This window comes from Ornithorhynchus anatinus, chromosome 5, assembly GCF_004115215.2.
Source record: "Ornithorhynchus anatinus isolate Pmale09 chromosome 5, mOrnAna1.pri.v4, whole genome shotgun sequence".
In the NCBI taxonomy this organism is placed as follows: Eukaryota; Metazoa; Chordata; class Mammalia; order Monotremata; family Ornithorhynchidae; genus Ornithorhynchus; species Ornithorhynchus anatinus.
In genome coordinates, this window is record NC_041732.1 from 50,129,289 (window position 1) to 50,151,996 (window position 22,708).

General features: G+C 44.1%; 1 protein-coding gene across 3 annotated transcripts in view; it reads right to left on the bottom strand.

Moving 5' to 3' along the window:
* TLN2 (talin 2) overlaps positions 1–22,708 on the bottom strand; it is a 488,673-nt gene that overhangs the window by 40,451 nt on the left and 425,514 nt on the right. For all 3 annotated transcript variants that reach the window (XM_029064739.2, XM_029064741.2, XM_029064740.2), the window contains 6 exons: positions 21,826–21,992; positions 19,141–19,324; positions 17,028–17,153; positions 12,937–13,053; positions 9,028–9,213; positions 164–271 (listed from right to left, as the gene is read on the bottom strand). In XM_029064739.2, the coding sequence (XP_028920572.1) occupies positions 164–271; positions 9,028–9,213; positions 12,937–13,053; positions 17,028–17,153; positions 19,141–19,324; positions 21,826–21,992 (888 nt within the window). The remainder of the gene's footprint in view (positions 1–163; positions 272–9,027; positions 9,214–12,936; positions 13,054–17,027; positions 17,154–19,140; positions 19,325–21,825; positions 21,993–22,708) is intronic.

Sequence of the window (22,708 nt, forward strand, 5' to 3'; positions counted from 1 at the left end):
CCGCTCTACGGCATGGAAGGTGCTCAATAAGTACCACTACTGAACACTGTATTTCTCCAACTGACTGCCGCTCCCTGCTGAAACCCCATCTGGCAATGGTTACAAATAGGACAAGTCTCAGACAGAGCTTCCGAACAAACTGGGCATAGAGGGACTCTCTTACCACTAGGACGTGTTCAAGAAGGTCCAGGTACCCCAGGGTGCATTCGTTCCCATACCGTAAGGCTCGGGCTCGCACGTCTTCGCTCACCTCCACGTGGTATGAAGCTTGCTGAGGAGAGAAAGCAACATTGCCCGGTAAAAATCGGAAAGAGGAGAAGCTGCTGCGGCCTTCGATCTGACCTGTAAAAGTTTTAAAAATGTAAGTCTCCCGGTGGATCGAAGAACTTCAATTCATCGTGTGCTTCCTACTTTTTGGTTGAGAAAACAACCCTGAAGGGTGAGGGAAAGAGAGAGATTATAGAGTCCTAGAGAAATAAATGAATTGTGATAGCTTTGGAAGGGGCAAAATGAACCCCGGTACCAGTAGGAACTCTTCTTATGGGAATTAGAACCTAAGTACGATAAGCCCTTCTCTCAGCCTGACAGTTCAATTCCATTAAGAAGTTGTCTTCGATTTTATTATACCCTTTGGAACCTAGAAGAAAAAAGTAAGCACGGTTCCAACTCAGGGGGAAGGAAAACAAGGAGTCTGTTCTCTCTCAGTTTGTAGAGCATATGTAGCTCTAAATCCATTACCAACAAAGATACCTCAGACTAGTCAATCATTGGATTAACCATCCTGCCCCTCTCATGAATACTATGAAAAACCCATTTTAGGAAAACAGAATACATCTTGGAGGCCAGGCCTCTGGAGATCCAGAATGCAATTAAAGGGAGTCAGAATAATCCCCAGGGTTTTGTGAAGTTTAATTTGAAAAAAAGAAAAAAAGAAAAAAGGGATGTGAAAATTACTACATCTGTGACAAAGTCCAAGCTCACCCAGAGGGAAACATTTATGTGTTTATTGAAAGAACTGTCTATATTTACCGAGTCTTCAAAAGAAGATCACGGTGGCAGAAATGGCTTTGACAAATCAATATTGGCTTTCTGTAGGCAGTCTAAAGGAGGAAATTCATCACTAAATACAGAATTCATGCTCTACTCTGCAAATCTCTAATGAATATAAGAGATGTAGTATTTACTTCATGGGCAGAAATCCTGAACCTGCAGTAGCCAAAGAGAAGCAGCATGACCTAGTGGAAAGAGCACAGAGCTGCGTGTCAGAGGACCTGGGTTCTAATCCTAACTCCGCCAATTGCTTGCTGTGTGACCTTGGACATATCACTTAACTTCTCTGCCCCAGTTCTCCTTTTCTCCCATCTATTCGGTGAGCCCCATGCAGGGACTGTGTCCAACCTAATTAACTTGTATCTACCCCAGCGTTTAGAACAGTGTTTGACAAATAGAAAGTCCTTAACAGATGTCATAAAAAGAGAAAGTTTTCTGAAGATTTTTCCACTTGAAGGGTGGTGAATATTTGGCCAACTCTTCCAGGAAGACCAATTTCAGAGACTGAGTACGACAAGGTAGTACATACACCCTCAAGTGTTCTCCTAGTACACAATTCCTGATTCAACTGAGAGAAGCAGCATGGGTCTAGGAGTCAGAAGGACCTGGGTCATAATCCCAACTCCACCATTTGTCTGCAGTGTGAACTTGGGCAAGATATTTATTGGGTTAAAACTGTAAGCCCCATGTGGCACCTGGACTATGTTCAACCTGATTAGTTTGTATCTACCCTAGCCTTAAAACAGTGCCTGGCATGAAGTAAGTGCTTAACCAATACCGTAAAAAAAAAAAGATTAATTGTGCTTCTCCACCCAGCTACCACTTCAGCTCTTATGAATTCATTCTCACTCATAGTACTTCTGGACATGATGACTTACACTTTCTACTATTAAAGCATTTGCTTATTCACTTATCTATCTGGATAGTTTCTCCTTCGGCCTATATGTGTATTTATTATCCCTATCCCCTATTAGATCTTTGAGGGCAGAGATTGTGACTTTTATCTCCAAGTGCTTAGTTCAGTGTTCGCCACCCAATATTATTATTAATTATGATTATGGTGCTAGTTAAGCGCTTACTATGTGCTGAACACTGTTCTAAGCACTGGGGTAGATACAGGGTAATCAGATTGTCCCACATAAGGCTCACATTTTTTAATTCCCATTTTTACAGATGAGGTCACTGAGGCACAGAGAAGTGAAGCAACTTGCCCAAGGTCACACAGCTGATAGGTGGCAGAGCCAGGTTTAGAACCCATGGCCTCTGACTCCCAAACTCAAGCTCTTCCCACTGAGCCACGCTGCTTAATGACTGATAGAAATGACCTCTCTCAGGGTCGCACCTGGAGAGTTTCCAATAGTGTGCCAGTCTCGGCTACAGGAGGGAGAGTCAAGCAGAGGCCTACCCATTCATTCCACTCTTAGTTTGGCCAGTGGCTAGAGAGTGGAAGGCAATCTGCTACATGTCAAAACTCACACACGCTGAGCAGCAGCGGCATGGGAATCGAAGGTGGAGACTCGAGTTTACTGCGCAGAAGGCGGCAATGGTAATTGACTTCCGGATTTTTACCAAGAAAACACTATGGATGCACAACAAGAACAATTGAAGATGGAGAGCAGGGCAATCTGGGAAAGATGTGCCCATGGTGTCGCTATGGGTTGGAAATGACTCGACGGCATAAGACAAGATAGAAATGAGGCTCAGTTGACTTCTCTTTGCTTCAGTTCCCTTGTCTAAGTGGGGATTTGACACCTGCTGTCACTTCTACTTGGACTGTGAGCCCCATGTGGGACCTGTCTACCCCAGCATTTAGTAAAATGTTTGGCCCATTGTAGGTACTTCACACATACCACCATTATTATCATCATTATCTGTTGGGAGCAGGGAACGTAACTTCCAACTTAGCACAGTGTTCTGCACACATTAAGAACTCAATAGTTAGGACTGATTGATTCCTATTCCATTTAGTGATGGTCAAGTCTCAGATACTGGTGAAACTGAAAACGATGTTGAGTACGAGCACGGCAGCAGTTGCAAGCTGTTACCGGTAATGTCTTATTCCAATGTAAATTCCTGGTGCTAACTCCCAACTCCCCTGGAAGTCTGATATTGAGGCAAGGATAGGAAGTTAACTTGTCATCTCCCCATCCTATTAGCCCTCAATTCTGCACTGCCTATGCACTTGGGACTGTTCCCCTTAAACATATAGATAATCACCCAACCCCCAGGCCCACAAAACTTAGGAAAAATCCTTACAACTCTGCTGCTTCCTCTATCTGTAACTTATTTTAATGCCTGTCTCCCCAGTTAGATTGCAAGCACTTTGAGGGCAGGGATCATGCCTACCTTCTGTACTGCACTCTTGCAAGCTCTTATTATAGGACTCTGCACCCAAGAAAGGTTCAATGAATACCACTGACTGATCGGCCTGATGTAGTTACAGTCTGGGTTGAGGCTCAGATGTGGGCTAAACCAAGGGATGACCTCTGGCAAGACCCCCACAAGCAGAGTTTGGGGATAGCTTGGGGCTTTGGCTAGGCCCAATTTGGAGAAGAACTGACCACTCAAATAGGCCTCAGAAAAGACTGTTTCTGGGGGTTCAGTGGGATGGGGAGACATTGCCCCATGGCAGCAGGGAGCACTCTTCGATTTGGGTACCATATCCCGCCCCATCTCCAGGGCCAGACCTACTAATTATCCATCCTTCCCTTTCACCCACTCTTCACCTTTCCTGCCGGTGCCCACCCTCATCCTATCCCAAACTCTCCGCTGCAATTCTATTTCCTGTTCTCCATTGTGGCCCCACTCTTTCCATCACCATTTTTTTTTTCCAATGATACTAACAATTCTAACTCCAAGGATGGAAGTGGGGCCAATAAAGGATACCAGATGCAGAATCTGTCTCCTTAGAGCTGCTAGCCATAGAGGTCAAACACGCTGTTGTCTCCTGGGGAACACAGAGTAGCTATAATAACCAGGGACTATTCGGTTCCATTACCCTGAAAAACCTAGATCCTTCTCACTCTCTCCCTTTGGGACTGCTGAAACTCCAGCACATGAAATTTGGATTTTTCATTATTGGTGAGCTGCTTTTTATATAACCTTCTGATTAAAAAACAGGCTCTGTGATTTGAGTGAATCATTCACTGCCTATTTTTTATACGTGATCTTTCTTTGGATATTTGATTACACCGTAAAAAGACAAGAAAAAACTCACACTTTTATAATGGCTTCAGTTTGAGACTGGTTTGGGGTATAGGGCTTTTTGAAAAACAAAGAAAGTCCCTTATGTTGAAAAGTCAACTCATGATCAGCAGCTGGGGCTTTAGGCCAGCAGATCTGATCTAACAGTGGCAGATCAGACCTCAAGTCAATTATTTAAGTACTGAGGAACCACACCGATTTGAACTCTTCTATCCAGTCTACTTCTGACAAAAAAGCCAACATTTACAGGCCAAGAGCTATTCTGATGTCTCACAAAACTGTTATTTCCCAGCTCAAAGGAAACTTATGACAGTATACTTTGAGAGGGTCTTTTGAGACACCATAAATTTCCCATGTTGTGCTTATTTCTCAATATAATAATAATAACGGTGTTTATTAAGCACTTACTTTGTGTCAAACACCGCAAGTGCTGGGGTATGTACAAAGTGATCAGGTTGGACCCAATCCCTGTCCCAGAAGGAGCTCACAGTCTAAGTGTGAGGGAGCAGGATTTAATCCCAATTTTACAGATGAGGAAACTGATGCACAGAGAAGTTAAGTGACTTGCCCAAAGACTCATGGCAGAGTATCACAGAATGGGAAGGAACTTCAGGCACTAAGCATTCTTAATCAAAATATTTTTCCACAGGTCCACACTCCTTTCTTGTTTAGTCATCAGTGGACCAAGAGAATGACTGTTCGGCGTCCTCCCCATAGAAGGCCCCACATACCTTGCTCCCTGTGGGCCCTGGGGTCAGGTTTTAGCTTGGATTTTTCCAAGGCACGAATTGAAGCCAGAACCTGTAGTTTGAGTCCTGGGAGCATGAGCACTGTTAGCCCCAAATCCAGTATCCTGAATATTTCCTAAACTGTTCTTTAATTAGGGCACACCTAAAACGTCCAGACTTTGACAGGCAAAAAAGAAGTGGGACCACTATGAGTGGTTCAGTGGAAGCTCTGCCTTTGGGACATTCTCCCTGCCACATGCTTCATTCGAAGATTCAGGAAATTAGCTGGTAGATATAAGTAAATTGAGTTCTGGCTTTTAACTCCTAAACAAATACCTGACTTTTCTTTCTCGCAGTGGCATGCTAAAGAGTTCATTAAGAGACTCTTAAGGGCGTGTATCTCAGAGGAAGTTTAGAACGTTCTTTTAGTCCATTATTATCTCTTCTCCTTCAGCCATCCCGTGGGCTAATGGAGAAAGAAATGGCTGAGAATTAGGACCAGGTCTCTATTCTATACTGATCATGTATATTCTGTAATCCCTGCCTATTTTCTCATTTCAAAAATGGGCCAGATCTGGTGAAGCAGTGTTGGGGGAGTACAACCATAATAAAATGGCTTCAAAGCCTTATTGAAGGCATATCTCCTCAAAGAGGCTTTCTCTGACTAAAACCTTCTTTCCTCTTCTCCCACTTCCTTTTCCATCATTCTGACTTGCTCCCTTTATTCATCCGCCCAGCCCTAGACCCATAGCACTTATGTCCATATCTGTAATTTATTTAGTTACATAAATGTATACCTCCTCCTCTAGACTTTGAGCTCATTGTGAGTGGGGAATGCGCATGTCTATTATTGTATTGTTTTCTCTCCCAAGTGCTTAGTACAGTGCTCTGCACATAGTAAGTGCTCAATAAACAGCTATTGCTGCTACTTGACTGGCTGTGACCAGGATGAGTACCTGCTCATCCTCCCCTACCTGCTCATCCTCCCCTTTAGACTGTAAGTCCCATGGGGGACAGTCCTGATGGCGTATCTAACCCAGTGTCTAGACAGTGAGCCTGTTGTGGGAAGAGAATGTGTCTGTTACATTGTTTTATTGTCTCTCCCAAGTACTTACTACAGGGCTTTGCACACAATAAGCGCTCAATAAACAGGGCTGACTGACTCAGTTTCTTCATAGGTACAATGGAGTTTCAGTACCTGCTCATACTCCCCTACCTGCTCATCCTCCCCTTTAGACTGTAAGTCCCATGGGGGACAGTCCTGATGGCGTATCTAACCCAGCGTCTAGACAGTGAGCCTGTTGTGGGAAGAGAATGTGTCTGTTACATTGTTTTATTGTCTCTCCCAAGTACTTAGTACAGGGCTTTGCACACAATAAGCGCTCAATAAATACGACTGACTGACTGGAACGTAATATGTGCTTAACCAATACCACAATTATTATTATAGTAAGCATTTAACAAATAGCATAATTAACACTCCTCGATCCTTTCTTTGCTTTCTCCGTCCTAAGAATGCTCTCTCCAAAGCAGACATGGGTCACCAGGCCTCTGCACACATGTAATTTTTTGCATTTACCCCGAAACACAGTTCCAAGGTCAACACCCAACAACATCTTCAATCCCCATTCAGCTGAGACTCATGATTTAGGTCTCAATGGAAGATCTGTTTACTGATGGCCTCATAATGAAGATCTAATAATTACGATTAAAAGATTTCAGAAGTCCCTCTATGGAAATGCGAAACACACAGAAGCTTCAGACATTTGATCAAGTTCATTTCTGTAACACCAAAGAGTAATTCTATAGTTTACTGAAGGGATTTTTCTCTTGAAGAAAAATGATCAAGAGAGGAAAATAGCTAAGAGCTGGAAAATGGAAAATCAGAAAAGACAAAATTCAATTCACCTCTTTCTTATAGTTGTGGACAAATCAGTGAACAAAGGATTCTTCGCATATTTAGATTTAACATGTTTGGCATTTTTGAAGATGGAGGGTAGTTGGAAAATATGGGAAAGAGAGAAGTGCAGATGGCCAGAGGAATGGTTTCTCTGTCTCTGACATGTCCCAAGGGAAGAATCTGACCACCCAAACCACCAAGGTCAAAAGAAGGCAGCTGTCTACTGACCTAATCTTTTGAGCTAAATGTTAATGTTGGTATTTGTTAAGTGCTTACTATGTGCAGACCACTGTTCTAAGCGCTGGGGTAGATACGGGGTAATCAGGTTGTCCCTCGTGATGGCGTAGTGGACAGAGCATGGGCCTGCAAGTCAGAAGGTCATGGGTTCTAATCCCAGCTCCACCACTTGCCTGCTGTGTGACCTTGGACAGGTTCCTTCACTTCTCTGTGCCTCAGTTACCTCGCATGTAAAATGTGGATTGAGATGGTGAGCCCCAGGTGGGACAGGGACTCTGTCCAACCCTATTTGTTTGTATCCACCCCAGTGCTTAATAGAGTGCACATAGTAAGCGCTTAAATACCACAGTTATTATTATTATTATTGTTATTATTAATAAACCACTTCTACTTTAAATGTGGTCAGCGGCCAAGCGGGCTGATTGGCTATGTCAGTGTCTCGTTTGTGGTGGTGGTGCATGGCACCCCAGGTCTAGTCCCGACTCTGCTACTGGCCTGTTGGGTGACCTTGGACAAGTCACTTAACCTCTCAGAGCCTTAGTTTCCTCACGTATAAAATGAAGATAATATTAGTCTCTTCCTCTCTCACAGAGATATTTGAATATTCAAAAATATTCGGTGCTATTATTATTTACGAATCTCACTTTACCTTCTCTTATGGGCTTGGATGGAAGACACATTAATGAACTTTAAACGTACAAGAGGAGGGTTAAGGAACTGCTGTGCTTGGCTAAGTCCTCCTTACAGCCAACGGTCAAAATGACTTCTCTCGGCTTTCATTCAGAGAATATTAAAAAAAAATCAATGCTCTAAAACCATATTTCATCATGCTGAGGCTCCTGATGGATTAGCCTTTCCATAGTGGATATTATGGGGACAAGAATTTGACAAATTAAAAATATGCGGATGTATTTTTAAAAAAGGCTAATAGACTTATTACAACAAGGCTAAAAATAGGCTCTCAGACCCCTTTGTGTCTTTACATCTCTCTCCATGCAGCTGTCACAGTGCTATAAGCTTTGATCACTCTAGTATTTCAGCTTCTCACTTCAGAATCCTCAACGAGGAAGTGAGCTCTGGGTTTTTAGAGAGGGCTGAGATCTATTACTCCAAATGACCATGAAACTCATTTTCCCCTGCCAACAAAAAAAATCCACTTGGAGAAAAAACAGCCCTCCAACCCCTTCTGAGCTCATTTTCCATATCCCATTGGCTAATTCTTTTTCCCTAATTCTCCTCGCTGCTTGGGGGTATGAGCCATTGGACTTGGAATTTCTCTCCCGACCTTGGGAAGAAGGCAAATGAGATTTATTTTAGGAAATAAAACATGGCACTTAGCTCATGGATGGCAGATTTTACCACAACATGCAATTCCCCCCAAAATTCTGCTTTCTCCCATCAGCCTACTTCTTTATAAAACAAACCCAACTTCTCTGAAAAATAACCAACCAGGAATGCAGCTATTTAACTAAGTGGAAATAAAGAGGGAATATGCTGAGGGATGGCTAGGAAATAACTTTCTAGTCAGAGGACTTGGCACCAAATCCCACAAAATCCTATTTACTACTCACGCATCGGTCTTGGCTGTGGTCTCAATAGGAGGTCTGCTCCACTATTCAGGTAGAGTCGAAGTAAAAAGAAGTAGGATTAAGTCAGCAGGATGCTCCCCATCCCATCTGACACACGGAAGCCCCACAAAGTATCGCAATGGAATTCCATGTGTGCCCCAGCGACTATCATTTCTGGGGGATACACCTTAAATATAAGCTTTAAACACTTGTACAAAGTATTACAACCCTGGCTCCCCTCTCCCAGAAAAACTCACAAACCCCCCAAATTCTAAGCCCAGGAGATTCCCAAACATTCATTACAAGCAACACCAAGCAGAGGAGAGAAGTGAATCTTTACCTTACAAGCTGTTAGCATGTCAGACACTGCTTTGCGGCTCAGATTTGCTGTAGCAATCACATCCTCCTGTCTGCATGAGTTTCCAGCTGCAACGGCTTTGGCCGTTGCCATGGTGATGCCTTTCGTCATCCTTATCGATTCTTCAGGTGATGATGTCTTTTCTGGTACCTCCTTCGACTGAAACACCTGGAAGGTAAAAGCGAAGCAAAACCTCGTTCCCTCCTTTAGCCGGGCCACTCCTCTGTACCTGGACGCAGATACGGCAATTGGAAGAGCAACCGTCAAAAAGCAGAAAATTAGAAATTTAATTTGGGTACAGTAATATCACTCTTGCTTGTCAAGATTCCAACCCTGATCAGCCTCTAACACCTCCACAGAGCACACAGGAACAATAAGCTGTGAGAAGCCTGCGTAATGCCTTAACCCATTCCTCTGCAGAAACTGACACCCAATATTTGCAATTTAATCTATCTGGTCAAGGTAACTGTGGGACTCCTCAATTCCTGACCCAGGGCCCGCCGGCTTCCCGGAAACCCTGACAAACACGGTCGTCTGGGGCAGGTCCCCAGCATCGCTTGGGGCAGGGCTGACCTGGATGGCCCTGTGCATTTCTCTTTAAAGGGGCGTGGGGATAGGGGAAAATGAGACATGGTAGTGTGCTCTATTCTTAGCTTTTCTTACAATTGCGACTGCGTAATTGTGCAGGGGAGCTCATGTCAAGCGAGCTATGGTGACACTGTGAATTATTTAATAACATGCAGCACATCTTCGGGGATATGGTAATACATTAAATTATAAGGTACTTCAAAAGCCATGCTGATCGGTCCAGTAGGGTCTGTTGGGGACATGGTGGTTTGTACTACCCAAAGTAGACATTTTTGATTTGTCACCTTTATTACAATACTACGAATAATCATGGTATTTGATAAGCGCTTATTACGTGCCAAGCACTGTTCTAAGAGCCAGGGTGGATACGAGGTAATCAGGCTGCCCCAGGTGGGACTCGCAGTCTTAAACCCCATTTTACAGATGACGTAACTGAGGCGCAGAGAAGTTAAGTGACTCGCCCAGGGTCACACAGCAGACGAGTGGCGGAGCGGGGATTAGAACCCACGTCCTCTGACTCCCAAGCCCGGGCTCTTGCCACTAGGCCATGCGGCTCACTCTGCTGCTCTGAAATATTAGCGATCGGAGGGTAACACAACAAAGTCAGTCCCTCTAAACAAACACCAGGGCCCAACTTGGACTGCTTCAATAAATATGATTGACCCCACACCTGCATAGACATTTCTTTTTAGTTGTGAACAGCGTGGGGCATTTCCCTCTCCAAACACAAGGGGGCGACCTTCCCAAAGACTCGGGGTTGTTGGGTCAGACATGATGCACTGGTCCCACCTCAGGATCAGAGGTCAATAATAATGTTGGTATTTGTTAAGTGCTTACTATGTGCAGAGCACTGTTCTAAGCGCTGGGGTAGATACAGGGTAATCAGGATGTCCCACGTGAGGCTCACAGTTAATCCCCATTTTACAAGTGACGTAGCTGAGGCGCAGAGAAGTGAAGTGACTTGCCCACAGTCACACAGCTGACAAGTGGCAGAGCCGGGAGTCGAACCCATGACCTCTGACTCCCAAGCCCGGGTTCTCTGCACTGAGCCACGCTGCTTGGGCCAAATTCATTTAATAATAAAAATAATAATAATAATGATGATAATGTTGGTATTTGTTAAGCGCTTACTATGTGCAGAGCACTGTTCTAAGCTCTGGGGTAGATACAGGGTAATCAGGTTGTCCCACGTGAGGCTCACAATTTTCATCCCCATTTTACAGATGAGGTAACTGAGGCATCGAGAAGTGCACATCTTTAAAAAAAAAATCCACCAAACATCTGCCCCAGGATATAAATGCAGAATGCGTTCCTATGGTTTGAATCCCGGCTCTGCCACTTGTCAGCTGTGTGACTGTGGGCAAGTCGCTTAACTTCTCTGTGCCTCAGCTACCTCACCTGTAAAATGGGGATTAACTGTGAGCCTCACATGGGACAACCTGATTACCCTGTATCTACCCCAGCGCTTTGAACAGTGCTCTGCACATAGTAAGCGCTTAACAAATACCAACATTATTAATGTGTGATTTCATTATGTATCTGCAAATTATATCTAAAATTTATTGATTTACATTAATGCCTGTCTCTCCCTCTAGACTGTATACATGTTGTGGGCAGGGAATATGTCTGTTTATTGTTAGGTTGTACTCTCCCAAGCGCTTAGTACAGTGCGTTGCATACAGTAAGCACTCAATAAATACTATTGAATGAATGAATTAATTAATGAATGAGTGAGTATCTGGGATAGAATTCTTCGGGGGCTCAGGGAACGTTCTTCCAACAAGACACGTCTGTCTGGATAGAATGAGACGCATGATCTGAACAAATGGTTGTAAGCATGAATGTGGTGTCAGTTGAGACTAGCCGTACTCTTAACAGGAGTTACCCTTAATGTGGGTTTTGCCGAGAATGAAAGCCCAGTGGTTCAGGGTCTCTGAGTATACTGAGGCAAATAATCAGTCAAATTAATATCATTGATTGTCTGAAATAATCAATGCCAACAGAGTTCTCTGAGCCAGGCAGAAAACCTCCACATCAAAGAGGTTTCTAAACTGCAGGGACTAAACCCTAGGTTGGCCAGGAACTATTTAGTGTACCCATCAATCAGTCAATCGATAGCATTTACTGAACACTCGCTCAATGCCGAGCACTGTAACAAGCAATCGGGAGTGAACGATGGAATTAATAGACCTGATTTCTACCCTTGAGGGGGTTCTGAAATGATTTACTTTCTTCTTTAAGGAACAAATCTTGGTCAATTAATGGAACCTGAACAATTAAAGGTCTGACTAATGGCATCAATTCATCACAGCTGAAGATCATATTTTAAAATTCAAATTCCACTGGAATTATCCGTGGGTCCAAATGTCTGCCGGTGACCTCGAAAACGAGGAGCTAAAATCTGTAAATTGGTGGGAACCAAAACAACAGTTTTATTTAAATTTCCCTTCAAAAAGCTTTAGGTTGGAACTTGGCTTATGTCCAGGAACATTCCTTTTTGGAATAAACAAGATGGGGAGGTAGCATGGCCTAGTGGAAAGAGCAGGGGCTGGGCATGGGCATTCCTCATCTGAAATGGGAATAATGAAATACCTGCTCTCCCTACTTCTTAGGTTGTAAGCCCTTTATTTCCCCTATTTGCACTCCCCTCTGCATCACTCGGTCATTCATTCAATGATATTTATTAAGTGCTTCCTCTGTGCAAAGCACTGTACTAAGTGCTTGAATTGACCATGAACTTGGCTGTGTAGCCCTTAAACACTTCGATAGTCACCCCAGCCCCACGATACTTACATTAATATCCTTATAGTCTACCATTACCCCTATCCCCAGTACATTTTAATGTTCTGCCTCCCCCAGTAGACTGTAAACTCCCTGTGGGCACAGATCACATCTCCCAGTCTACTTTTCCAAGCACTCAGCACAGTGGTCTTCGCACACTAAGCACTCAATAAATATCGTCGGTTGACTGACCAGAACTCTGTCCAACCGATCCGATTTTCTGGTACCCCAGAACTCAGCACAGTGCTTGGCACTGCTTTAAGTGCTTAATAAATACTGCAGCGCGATATGTGACTGTAAGAAAACAAAGAGCAGGATGCTTGGCGTCAATATGCACAGCACAAGGGGAGCTGCTAAAGCAACCTATGCCAAAGAGAAATCACTGGAAGTGAGTTTAGGGCCTGAGGGGCAGCGAGAATCAATTACTCCACACCTAATATAAGACATGACTGTGGACTCCTAACAGAAGGCAATTTGGCTTCAACAACGCAACCTGTAGGGAGTGATTCCTTATTACTTTACCGTGAGCTCCTGCTTTATATACTCAATGGTGGCTTCGAGAGCCCTCGTGCCTCTAGTGGCTTCATCTTCCACGGCTTTCACCGTCTTCAGAAGGGATGTGACGTTTGTCACCATCACCTGGAAGGAGAGAAGCAGAGGTATTGAGGATACAGATATTGTGTAGGTGGAGACCAGATAAGACTGTAAGCCCGTCAAAGGGCAGGGACTGTCTCTATCTGTTGCCAATTTGTACATTCCAAGCACTTAGTACAGTGCTCTGCACATAGTAAGCGCTCAATAAATACTATTGAATGAATGAATGGAGATGTCTCCCTGCCCTATGGTAAAACCATCACTGTGAAAGCCCTTGGGAAAAAAAATCAAAGGACTCCACCAATTCAAGATCTTACTCTTATTATTACTAGGAGATAATATTAAGCAAACACAATCATTCCCAATTTTTTTTATGGTATTTGCTAAGTACTTATTACATGCCAGGCACACTACTAAGCACTGGGGAAGAGACTAACTAATAATAATGTTGTTATTTAAGTGCTTACTATGTGCAGAGCACTGTTCTAAGTGCTGGGGTAGATACAGGGTAATCAGGTTGTCCCACGTGAGGCTCACAGCCTTAATCCCCATTTTACATATGAGGTAACTGAGGCACAGAGAAGTTAAGTGACTTGCCCACAGTCACACAGCTGACAAGTGGCAGATCCGGGATTCGAACCCATGACCTCTGACTCCCAAGCCCGTGCTCTTTCCACTGAGCCACGCTGCAGGTTGGACACGGTCCATTTCCCTCATGGGGCTCACAATCTTAATCCCCATTTTACAGATGAGGTAACTGAGGTAGAGAGAAATGAAGTGACTTGCCCAAGGTCACAGAGCCAACAAGAGGCCTCAAAATAAGACTCAGAAATGCAACCAGTATTAATCCTCATAAGGGCAAAGGCAGTTTTTGCCCATATAATTAGTTACCAACTCAAAGACAATGTTAATATACTCATTTCTCTTATCAGGAATCTTTTCACTAGGCATTTGGCAGGCAACGTTGTTAGGGAATCGGAGAATGTTCTTCCGACTGGGGCTAAATGTCTGGGTAGACCCACTGAGAAACAGCTGTGGGCATTTGAACAGCAAAGCTTAAGGCGCACATCCTAGAACTGAGGTTTTCCTCAATGCGGGATTCTTCAAAAGCGCCCCTTACGCCCCCTCGCCCGATCTCCCATATTCGAGACCCGACTCCCCTAATCAAAGCACGTCTGGACTATGACCTTCCTAATATAAACTGGATATATTCTAGGGGGTGATCCAAAGAAATGCTGGATACAATTGGCGTGGGCCATGGCTAGCTCCCCATGGTTGAGATTCATAAGTTTTTGACTGGGTTAAAACAAATCTCATTGATGCTGTCAATTTAGTTGGCTTGATAATACTAACTGGGCTGAGGGTCCTCCTCCTCACCGTCTCCCGTTCTCGCCTATCCCGCCGTCGACCCCTAGGCCACATCCTCCCGCGGTCCTGGAACGCCCGCCCTCCTCACCTCCGCTAAACTAATTCTCTTCCCCTCTTCAAAAACCCTACTTAGAGCTCACCTCCTCCAAAAGGCCTTCCCAGATTAAGCTTCCCCTTCTCCCTCTGCTCCCCCTCTACCCCCCCCTTCACCTCCCCTTAGCTAAGCCCTCTTTTCCCCCCTTTCCCTCTGCTCCTCCCCCTCTCCCTTCCCCTCCCCTCAGCACTGTGCTGGTCCGCTCAACTGTATATATCTTCATTACCCTATTTATTTTGTTAATGAGATGTACATCACCTTGATTCTATTTATTGCTCTTGTTTTAATGAGATGTTCATCCCTTTGATTCTATTTATTGCTATTGTTTTTGTCTGTCTCCCCTGATTAGACTGCAAGCCCATCAAAGGGCAGGGACTGTCTCTATCTGTTACCGATTTGTACATTCCAAGCGCTTAGTACAATGCTCTGCACATAGTAAGCACTCAATAAATACTATTGAATGAATGAGAGGAATAAAATCATTATGGCAGTTAAGCCGTTACTATGTGCTAAGTACTGTACTAAGCGCTGGGATAAACACAATATAATCAAGTCAGTCACATCCCTGTCCTATATGGGTCTCAGAGTCTAAGTAGGAGGGAGAGAATGGAGTAGCAACATCGGATGTCTAATCCTGAAGATAAGAAGGACTTTTCTTGCAATTCAAGGGATCTGTGAGAATGAGTTCCTTGGCCCTGGCATCAACTGAATCTAGATTAGTAGAATGGAGTCTTTCAAAATTCCAGAGCATTTGCATCAGTGAACCAGCCCACTCCCAACAGCAGAGTAAAAAAAAAAAATTAGAGGCAATTAAGACAAATAAAGTCAGGATGCAGGGATGGATGGTCTCTGGGGAAGGTTACATTCTAATCATATTTAAACTGGCTCCCCTACCAACATTGGGGGAAAAAAATGATCTGGACAGGCACCAGCTCTTTAAATATTGCCTTTGGCTCCTCTTTCAAATGGACATAATGTGCAATCTTGATAGTTAGTAGTAACAATCAAATGAGCCACCAGAGTTGGGAAAATGTTAACCCTCTGATGACAGACAAGTGTAAATCTTTCAGACCCTAAACAGAACTCCCACAGATGGAGGGGGAAAAAACCCCACCAATTCCCTAAAACTGCAATGTGAAAACAAACTGAATTAATTTTTTCTTCGCACTCTTTTAATGCTTCATGTTGTCTCTGGGCTTGATTGTTACTTTTTACTTAGTGGGGGGTCCAGACCTTTGTCACATTATACTTAACTCTTGCTGTTCTTCGTGGGCCTGTGTCATTGTGCATTTAGATTCTAAATTGACTAGGGCAATTACAGAACTTATCTCCATACAGTCTTCCCAGGCCCACAGTGGATGTTCAACTACATTAATCAGTCATGGATTTTCCAGTCTAGGCAGAATCAGTAATTGCTGGATCCCGATTATTCTAAAAAAAACCCACCACATCCTTCTGAGATTTCTAATCTAATTAACCATAAATGTTGAGATAAAATTTCATCTGATGGCTACCAAGCTTAAAACCTGAACCTTTGGTAACTCACCTATCATTAAACAAGATACATTCCCAAGGACTCTAAACCTACAAGCATATGGCAAAGAGTAAGTATTTTAGCACTCTGTTCTCCTTATAGAAGGTGAGAGTTGCCTGTGAGAAAGAGCACATATCTTCACGTGAACAACAGATGTTGCACAGAAAATTGGTGTTAGGGTCAGGCCCCAGGGTTTGATAAGGATTTGGAAATGCAGAAAAAATGACTCTCTTTTTCCATCAACTGTTTTCTATCGACCAAAATTTATCCAGTGAGAAAGATGGAAAGAGAAAATAGATTTGGGAGTCAGAAGCAGCAGCATGGTCTAGTGGAAAAAGCACAGGCCTGGGAGAAGGACCTGGGTTCTAATCCCGGGTCTGCCACTTGTCTGCAAGGTCACTTGTGTGACCTTAGGCAAGCCACTTAACTTCTCTGTGCCTCAGTTTCCTCATCTGTAAAATGGGGATTAAGACTGTGAGCCCTATGTGGGACAGGGAGTGTGTCCTACCCGATTTTTGCATCTACTCCAGTGTTTAAAACAGTGGCTGGCAGGCTTAACAAACATCTATAAGCACTAAACAAGCACCACAATTATTAATCCCAACTATGCCACATGCTTGCTGTGTGACCTTGGGCAAGTCACTTAACTTCTCTGCACCTCAGTTTCCTCATCTGTAAAATGGGGGCTCAATACCTTCTCTCCCTCTCCCTTAAACTATGTGCCCCAAGTGTGACAGGGACTGTGTCCATCCTGATTATTCTGTATGTACCCCAGCACTTAATACAATTCCTGGCACCGAATAAGCGCTTAACATATAGCACCATTATCATTATTATTAAACGAAGGTCTCTAGCCGAGGGCAGGCTAAGAGGCAGGTGAGGAAAAAAGAAGGAAGGAAGATATGTTGATCAGCAGCAGAGAGCAGATAACACACGCTGGAAAAAAAGGTATTCCTTGCTTCAATGTCCAAATGAACGGACTACCACAATTCAAGGCAGGAAACAAATGAATCCTCACTCTACCTTGGCTGCGCCTTTGAGGTGGTACATGGACGGATCATCAGCGGGCTTACTGGCGGCACCCTTGGTGGCACCGATAAGATCGGAAAGGGCCTTGGCAACATCCTTAATAGCATTGATCAGCACCACCTGAGAAAACAAGAACCAGATAGGAAGAAACTCACCAGGAGGGCAGGGATTGTATGTTTTACACCTCTATCACACTCTCCCAGGGGCTGCCGATAAAGGGGCTCGCTCCCAGCAAATACTTAATAAAAACCACTGATTGTCATGATAAAGTCTTCACAAAGAAGGCAGGTAAGATATGGGATCAATCCAGAGAAGAGACTTTAGACCCATTGTGACCTTTTTGGCATTCTACAATTAACTAATCAAATGTTGAAAAGAGCTCCACCCATCCAGAAGTATGTGTGTTTCCCTACATTACTTTGTATGCACTTCCCTGTCATGGTTACCCATCCATCTACCGGGATCAGCAAGCAGCATCTTTCAGAACTCCACTGTCTCAACTCAAATGGCCCAACTGGGTGGCACACCCCGATGGGTGATGCAAAGGATGACTCCTGGCACGTTAGCACGCTGAGGTGGTGGGTACTACCCCATTTTGGTGTAATACCACTGTAAAGGGGCCAGATTGACTCCTTGCCTCCCTCCCCTGGAATCTTCCCTCGGGGAAGACTGGGGTCTTCAGCCATCTTCCCTCACTACCCTCAGTGAGCACTCAGAGGACAAAAGATCAGTACCCAATCTCTCCCCCTCCCAATTTTTGGACCCTGGGAAGCTTCCAATAACACCCTGTCTTCTCTGCAAGGGACACCTAAGGTCTTGTACTCTGCGGAGGGTTCTCTTGTCACCAATTCTAAGAGAATCTTCTTCTTACCCTGAAGGGACTGACTCCTCACGGTCCAGAGCTGAAAGAAAGTCTCACACAGGCTACTCCCTCCACTGTGCGGCTGGGATTGCCATGCCTAAGTTTCAGGCTCTATTTCTTTCAAGGGGGTAAAAAAAGCAACCACAGAAAGGGATTGTTCGAATACTTTAAATTCCATCGGGCAGCCAGTTTGAATTCTGATGTTATCGAAAACAAAACCGGCAGAAACATATTCTGTAATGTGAGGAATATTTCCTTGTAGGGCTACGCACTAGAGGCTGTGAGAAGAACATCAATAACAAACGAAAAAGATTACGACTCTTTAAAAGTGAAGACCATTGCTGGGGTTTTTTTTTTCACAAGAGCTGTCACCTAACAAGCCTTCAAGGAACGAAACTATGCACTCGCTTGGATGTGAACAATAGACCCTTTTGGATGGCTTCAAGAAAGATGAAAGGAGTAATCACTAAAGAAAGATTTTAGTAGCTAAGACCAAAGTCCACCAAAGCCAGTGTCTACCCCGTTTTTCACTGTTATGAACGAGGCGTACTTTGTTATTGCTTTGTAGGTCAGCAGTTCACTGACTCTTGAGGTGGTGTGTTCAAATGAAACAAAAGGAACTAAAGCAAAACTTTTTCACACAGCGGGGTGGCGAGCATATGGAATTTGTTACCACAGGAAGTTGTGCTGTCAGAATATATAAATAGCTTTGAGAAGGGATTAGACAGATTCATGGACAAGAAGTCTGTGATGGGTTTTTGAGGCAGAATTATGGATGGTAGAGGGTATATTTTTGTGAATGTGAAAATGAATGCCCAGGAAGCCAACCATCACACTCTTCGTTCCACCTTCCCTTGGTATTACTGAGACGTTTATACAGTGCTCTGCACACAGTAAGTGCTCAATAAATACAACTGATCGATTATGTTGGCAGACAAAACACTAGGCTGGAGAGGCCATTAGTCTGACCCATTATAACTCGCATGAGAAGATGAAACGGTTGTTCTATTATGGAATTGTGGGGCTGAAAAGGATATGGTGAAGTCAGAGACTCCATTTTCCTGCATCTAAATCAGCACACTTCGTCTGCTATAAGTTATTAGAGTACGGGCAGTTATCATTACCCTGAGCTTCAAAGCTATTTTGGCATTCATTTAGTTCAGTTATTTTGTTCAACCCGATGGGAAAAGTCCTTGCGTTGACTGAAATAAGCCCTCTCCAGCCTCAGGCCTGTATCCCCCCTACCTGAGTCTCGGGGTCATCGGATCCCAAGCTGGCTGCTCCCAACTTTACCACCTCTGCCAGCTGGGTGATGGTAGCTGCTGATGACTGGGCAGCTTGAGCCAGTTTATCCTGAGTTGAAGCAGCTCCAGACACTAACAACTTTGTATCTTCCACCAAGGCTTTTGCAGTCTTCAAAATGTTCTCTCTGAAAGAGATGATTGAGCAGAAGGAGAGGGAAAGCAGATGTTAAAAGGTAAACTATACCCTGAATGCTATATAGAATATATGGGGAGATGAGAAGCAGTGTGGTTTAGTGGGTAGAGTACCAGACTGCGGGGCTCGAGAAAGCTGGGTACTAATCCCGGCTCTACCACTGGCCTGCTGTGCGACCTTGGGCAACTTCTTGGTGCCTTAGTTTCCTCATCTGTAAAATGGGAATTCAATGCCTAGTCTCCCTTCCCCTTTTATTATGAGAGCCATATGGGACAGGGCCTGTGTCTCATCTGCTTGCATTGTACCTTCCTCAGGACTTAGCATATAGTAAGTGCTTAAATACCACTCCAGCAAAGCTGTCTGAGATCTCAGGGAGCCCAAACTTTCAAGCTGAGACAAAGACATAAAGCTACTCTACAACTAGGCTTCACCGAAAGGATTCCCTCATTTTAAAAAAAACAACAACAAAAACTGAGACCTTGATATAAGGTCCCATGTCAGCCCTGTGGATAGAAAAGTTTCTTTTTCAGGGAGGAAAATCAGTGAAGGTTTGAGAATAGGACCTAGGTCTCATAATCAACAGTAATAATAAACGTATTTTTTAAGCGCTTACTATGTGCCAAGCCCTGAACTGAGCAATGGAGTAGATAAAAGATGATCGGGTTGGACCCAATCCATGTCCCACCTGGAGCTCACAAAATAAATGGGAGTGAGAATAGGATCCCAATTGTGCCTATGAACAGCTAGGCTCCACAGCTGAGGAAGTTGCTTATATTACATCTCCTTTCTGTCCCTTCTTTCATAGCCCCACGGCAGGATGTGTCTCGAATCGCTCCAAGAGGAACAATGCAAGTGTGTAGACTCATACCCCTGACCCGTCTGGAGAGAGGGGAAAAGGCGGGGAGAGTTTAAATTTGGAAAAGAACAGGGTGGGCTTTTGAAGGGAGGAATGTCGCTTCAGAAATGGAGATTAATTTCCTTCTCCTCCTGCCTTATGATCTTAAATTAGAGTTAGCCCCCTGGCACCTCCCTTAATGGGGACAGCCTCCAGCCGCATTCTGAGGTTCCAACCTGGACGGCTTTCCGGAAGCAGACATTCCTCAGCAGTTGTTGAACTCTCATCAGATACAAGCCTGGAAAACGACTTAGGTCTTTCATTTAGCTCCCATTATAAGTTAGGACGAAAGCATTCTGGCCAACTCATTTTTCTCACAATGCCACGTCCAGCCATCATGTGGCTAGTGAGGGAGCGAGTGAGAGGAATGACTTCCTGTTTATCTGCAGGAAAACCTCATCCTTCACTGAAGCGGGCTTTATTTGGGATTCTGAATTGCACAGTTCAAAAAGGTTCCTCTTCACTAATTAGTTTTTCCTGGAGATTTCAGGCCATTGGATTGGTTTGGAATATTCTTCTTATCTGGATCTTTTTACCCACCCCCCTCAAATTACCACTCTAGGGACTGCAGATCTTTTATACTTTTGTCACTCAGGCAGCTGTCCTGGAGTCTGTCTTGGAATATAAAAAAGTCAGACTAGACCGTCAACCCTTAAACTGCCACCAGCACTCATCGCATCTGTCGAAGTAGAAGCAGAGTGACCTAGTGGAAAGAGTACGAGTCTGGGAGTCAGAGGACCTGGGTTCTAATCCTGGTTCCATCACTTGTCTGCTGTTTGACCTTGGACAAGTCACAACTTCTCTGTGCCTCAGTTCCCTCATCTGCAAAATGGGGATTCGATACCAGTTCTCCCTCCTACTGAGACTGTTAGTTTTGTTTGATCGTTTTACGGTACTTGTTAAGCATTTACTATGTGTCAAACATTGTTAAGTGCTGGGGTAGGTAACAATTAGGTTAGACACAGTCTCTGTCCCACCTGGGGCTGACAATCTAAAGTGCCGGAGAGAGAACAGGCTTTGAAACTCCATTTTATAGTTGAGGAAACCGAGGCACAGAGAAGTTAAGTGACATGCCCTAGATCACACAGCTAGCAACTGGCTTAGTACAGTGCCAAGCACTTAGAACAGTGCTCTGTACACAGTAAGCGCTGAATAAGTAGGATTGAATGGATGAACGAATGAATTGGCAGAGCTGGCATTAGAACCCAGGTCCTCTTACTCCCAGGCCTGTGCTTTTTCCACTAGGCCACGCTGTTCCCCATGCATAACCTGATTTTATTATAACTACCCCAATGCTTAGTATAGTGCTTGACACATAGTAAGTGCTTAACAAAATACAATTATTATTATTAATAAAATACAATCGGTTCTGTGTAAGGTGGGGGTGGTTCAAGGAGTTTGGGAAAGAGCACGGTGGCAGAAATCGGCAACATTCTTCAGACAACACAGGTCCACCTAGGTAAGACATGACCTGGTATCAGAAGACGAGGCTGTACAACTGGTTTTCCTCAAGAGGGGTTTTGCAAGAATGCGACACCCCCCTCCCCCCGCCGCATTACAGGGGAACTTCCTGCCTTTACCTGTCGAAACACACTGACCTGTGGTCCGCGAAGGATTCATTATTCTCGGCATTGAGGGTACCAGCTGTGGCGAACATGATGGTGGTGTCCAGATCGGCAATGATCCCAGACACAGCACTCGCTGCAGTGATGCAAGCTTGGGTACCCTTGTTCCCCGCCTGAAGAGCAGACAGGACCAAGGACACCTAGAGATCCGAAAGAAAGGAAAAACCAAAGGAAAACATATTTTTACAGAGTGTGTGTAGACAATCTGCACTGGGTCAATTCCTTTTACCTTGCTTTTTGAGAAATGCAAGCTAGAATCAACGGATGCACTCCCCTTAAGGATAGAGTCATTCTCCACTCTCTTAAATACCATATTATTATTATATGGCATATTTTGCATCGACTTTTCCACTGCTATCCCACGCTTTCTCTTCTGCACACAGACAAATGTGATCAGGTTTTCTATAGGAGGCCTGCTACAGAGGAGACGGGATGTCTCCTCCACAGAAATAATCCACAGCATGCGAGATGATCGCAGAGCCCTGAATTTCCATCTGCTCTGTGTATAAATGATGACCTTCCACCACCAATATGATAAACACTCATCTTCCATAATATCCAAGTGAAAGGAAAATTGTCCTCCGCTCCAATAAATAAGAATTCCAATTATCCTGCAGGACTCTGCAAAGTCAATAAGGGAACCAGCTGCATTTATTTTTGTGTCACAATTACGTTCCAGCAATCTATAGCACTGCCCGGAAATGTGATTTCATTGATATATGCCTCTCCTTTGCCACTCAATTGTCAGGGAGTGTATTTAAAGCTTCCTCACAGCATACGTTCTGGGAAGAGATTTTCAAGAAGAAGTGAGACAGATCTCTATAGCAGAAGGCAAAAAGTGGGGCTCTTTTTCTAA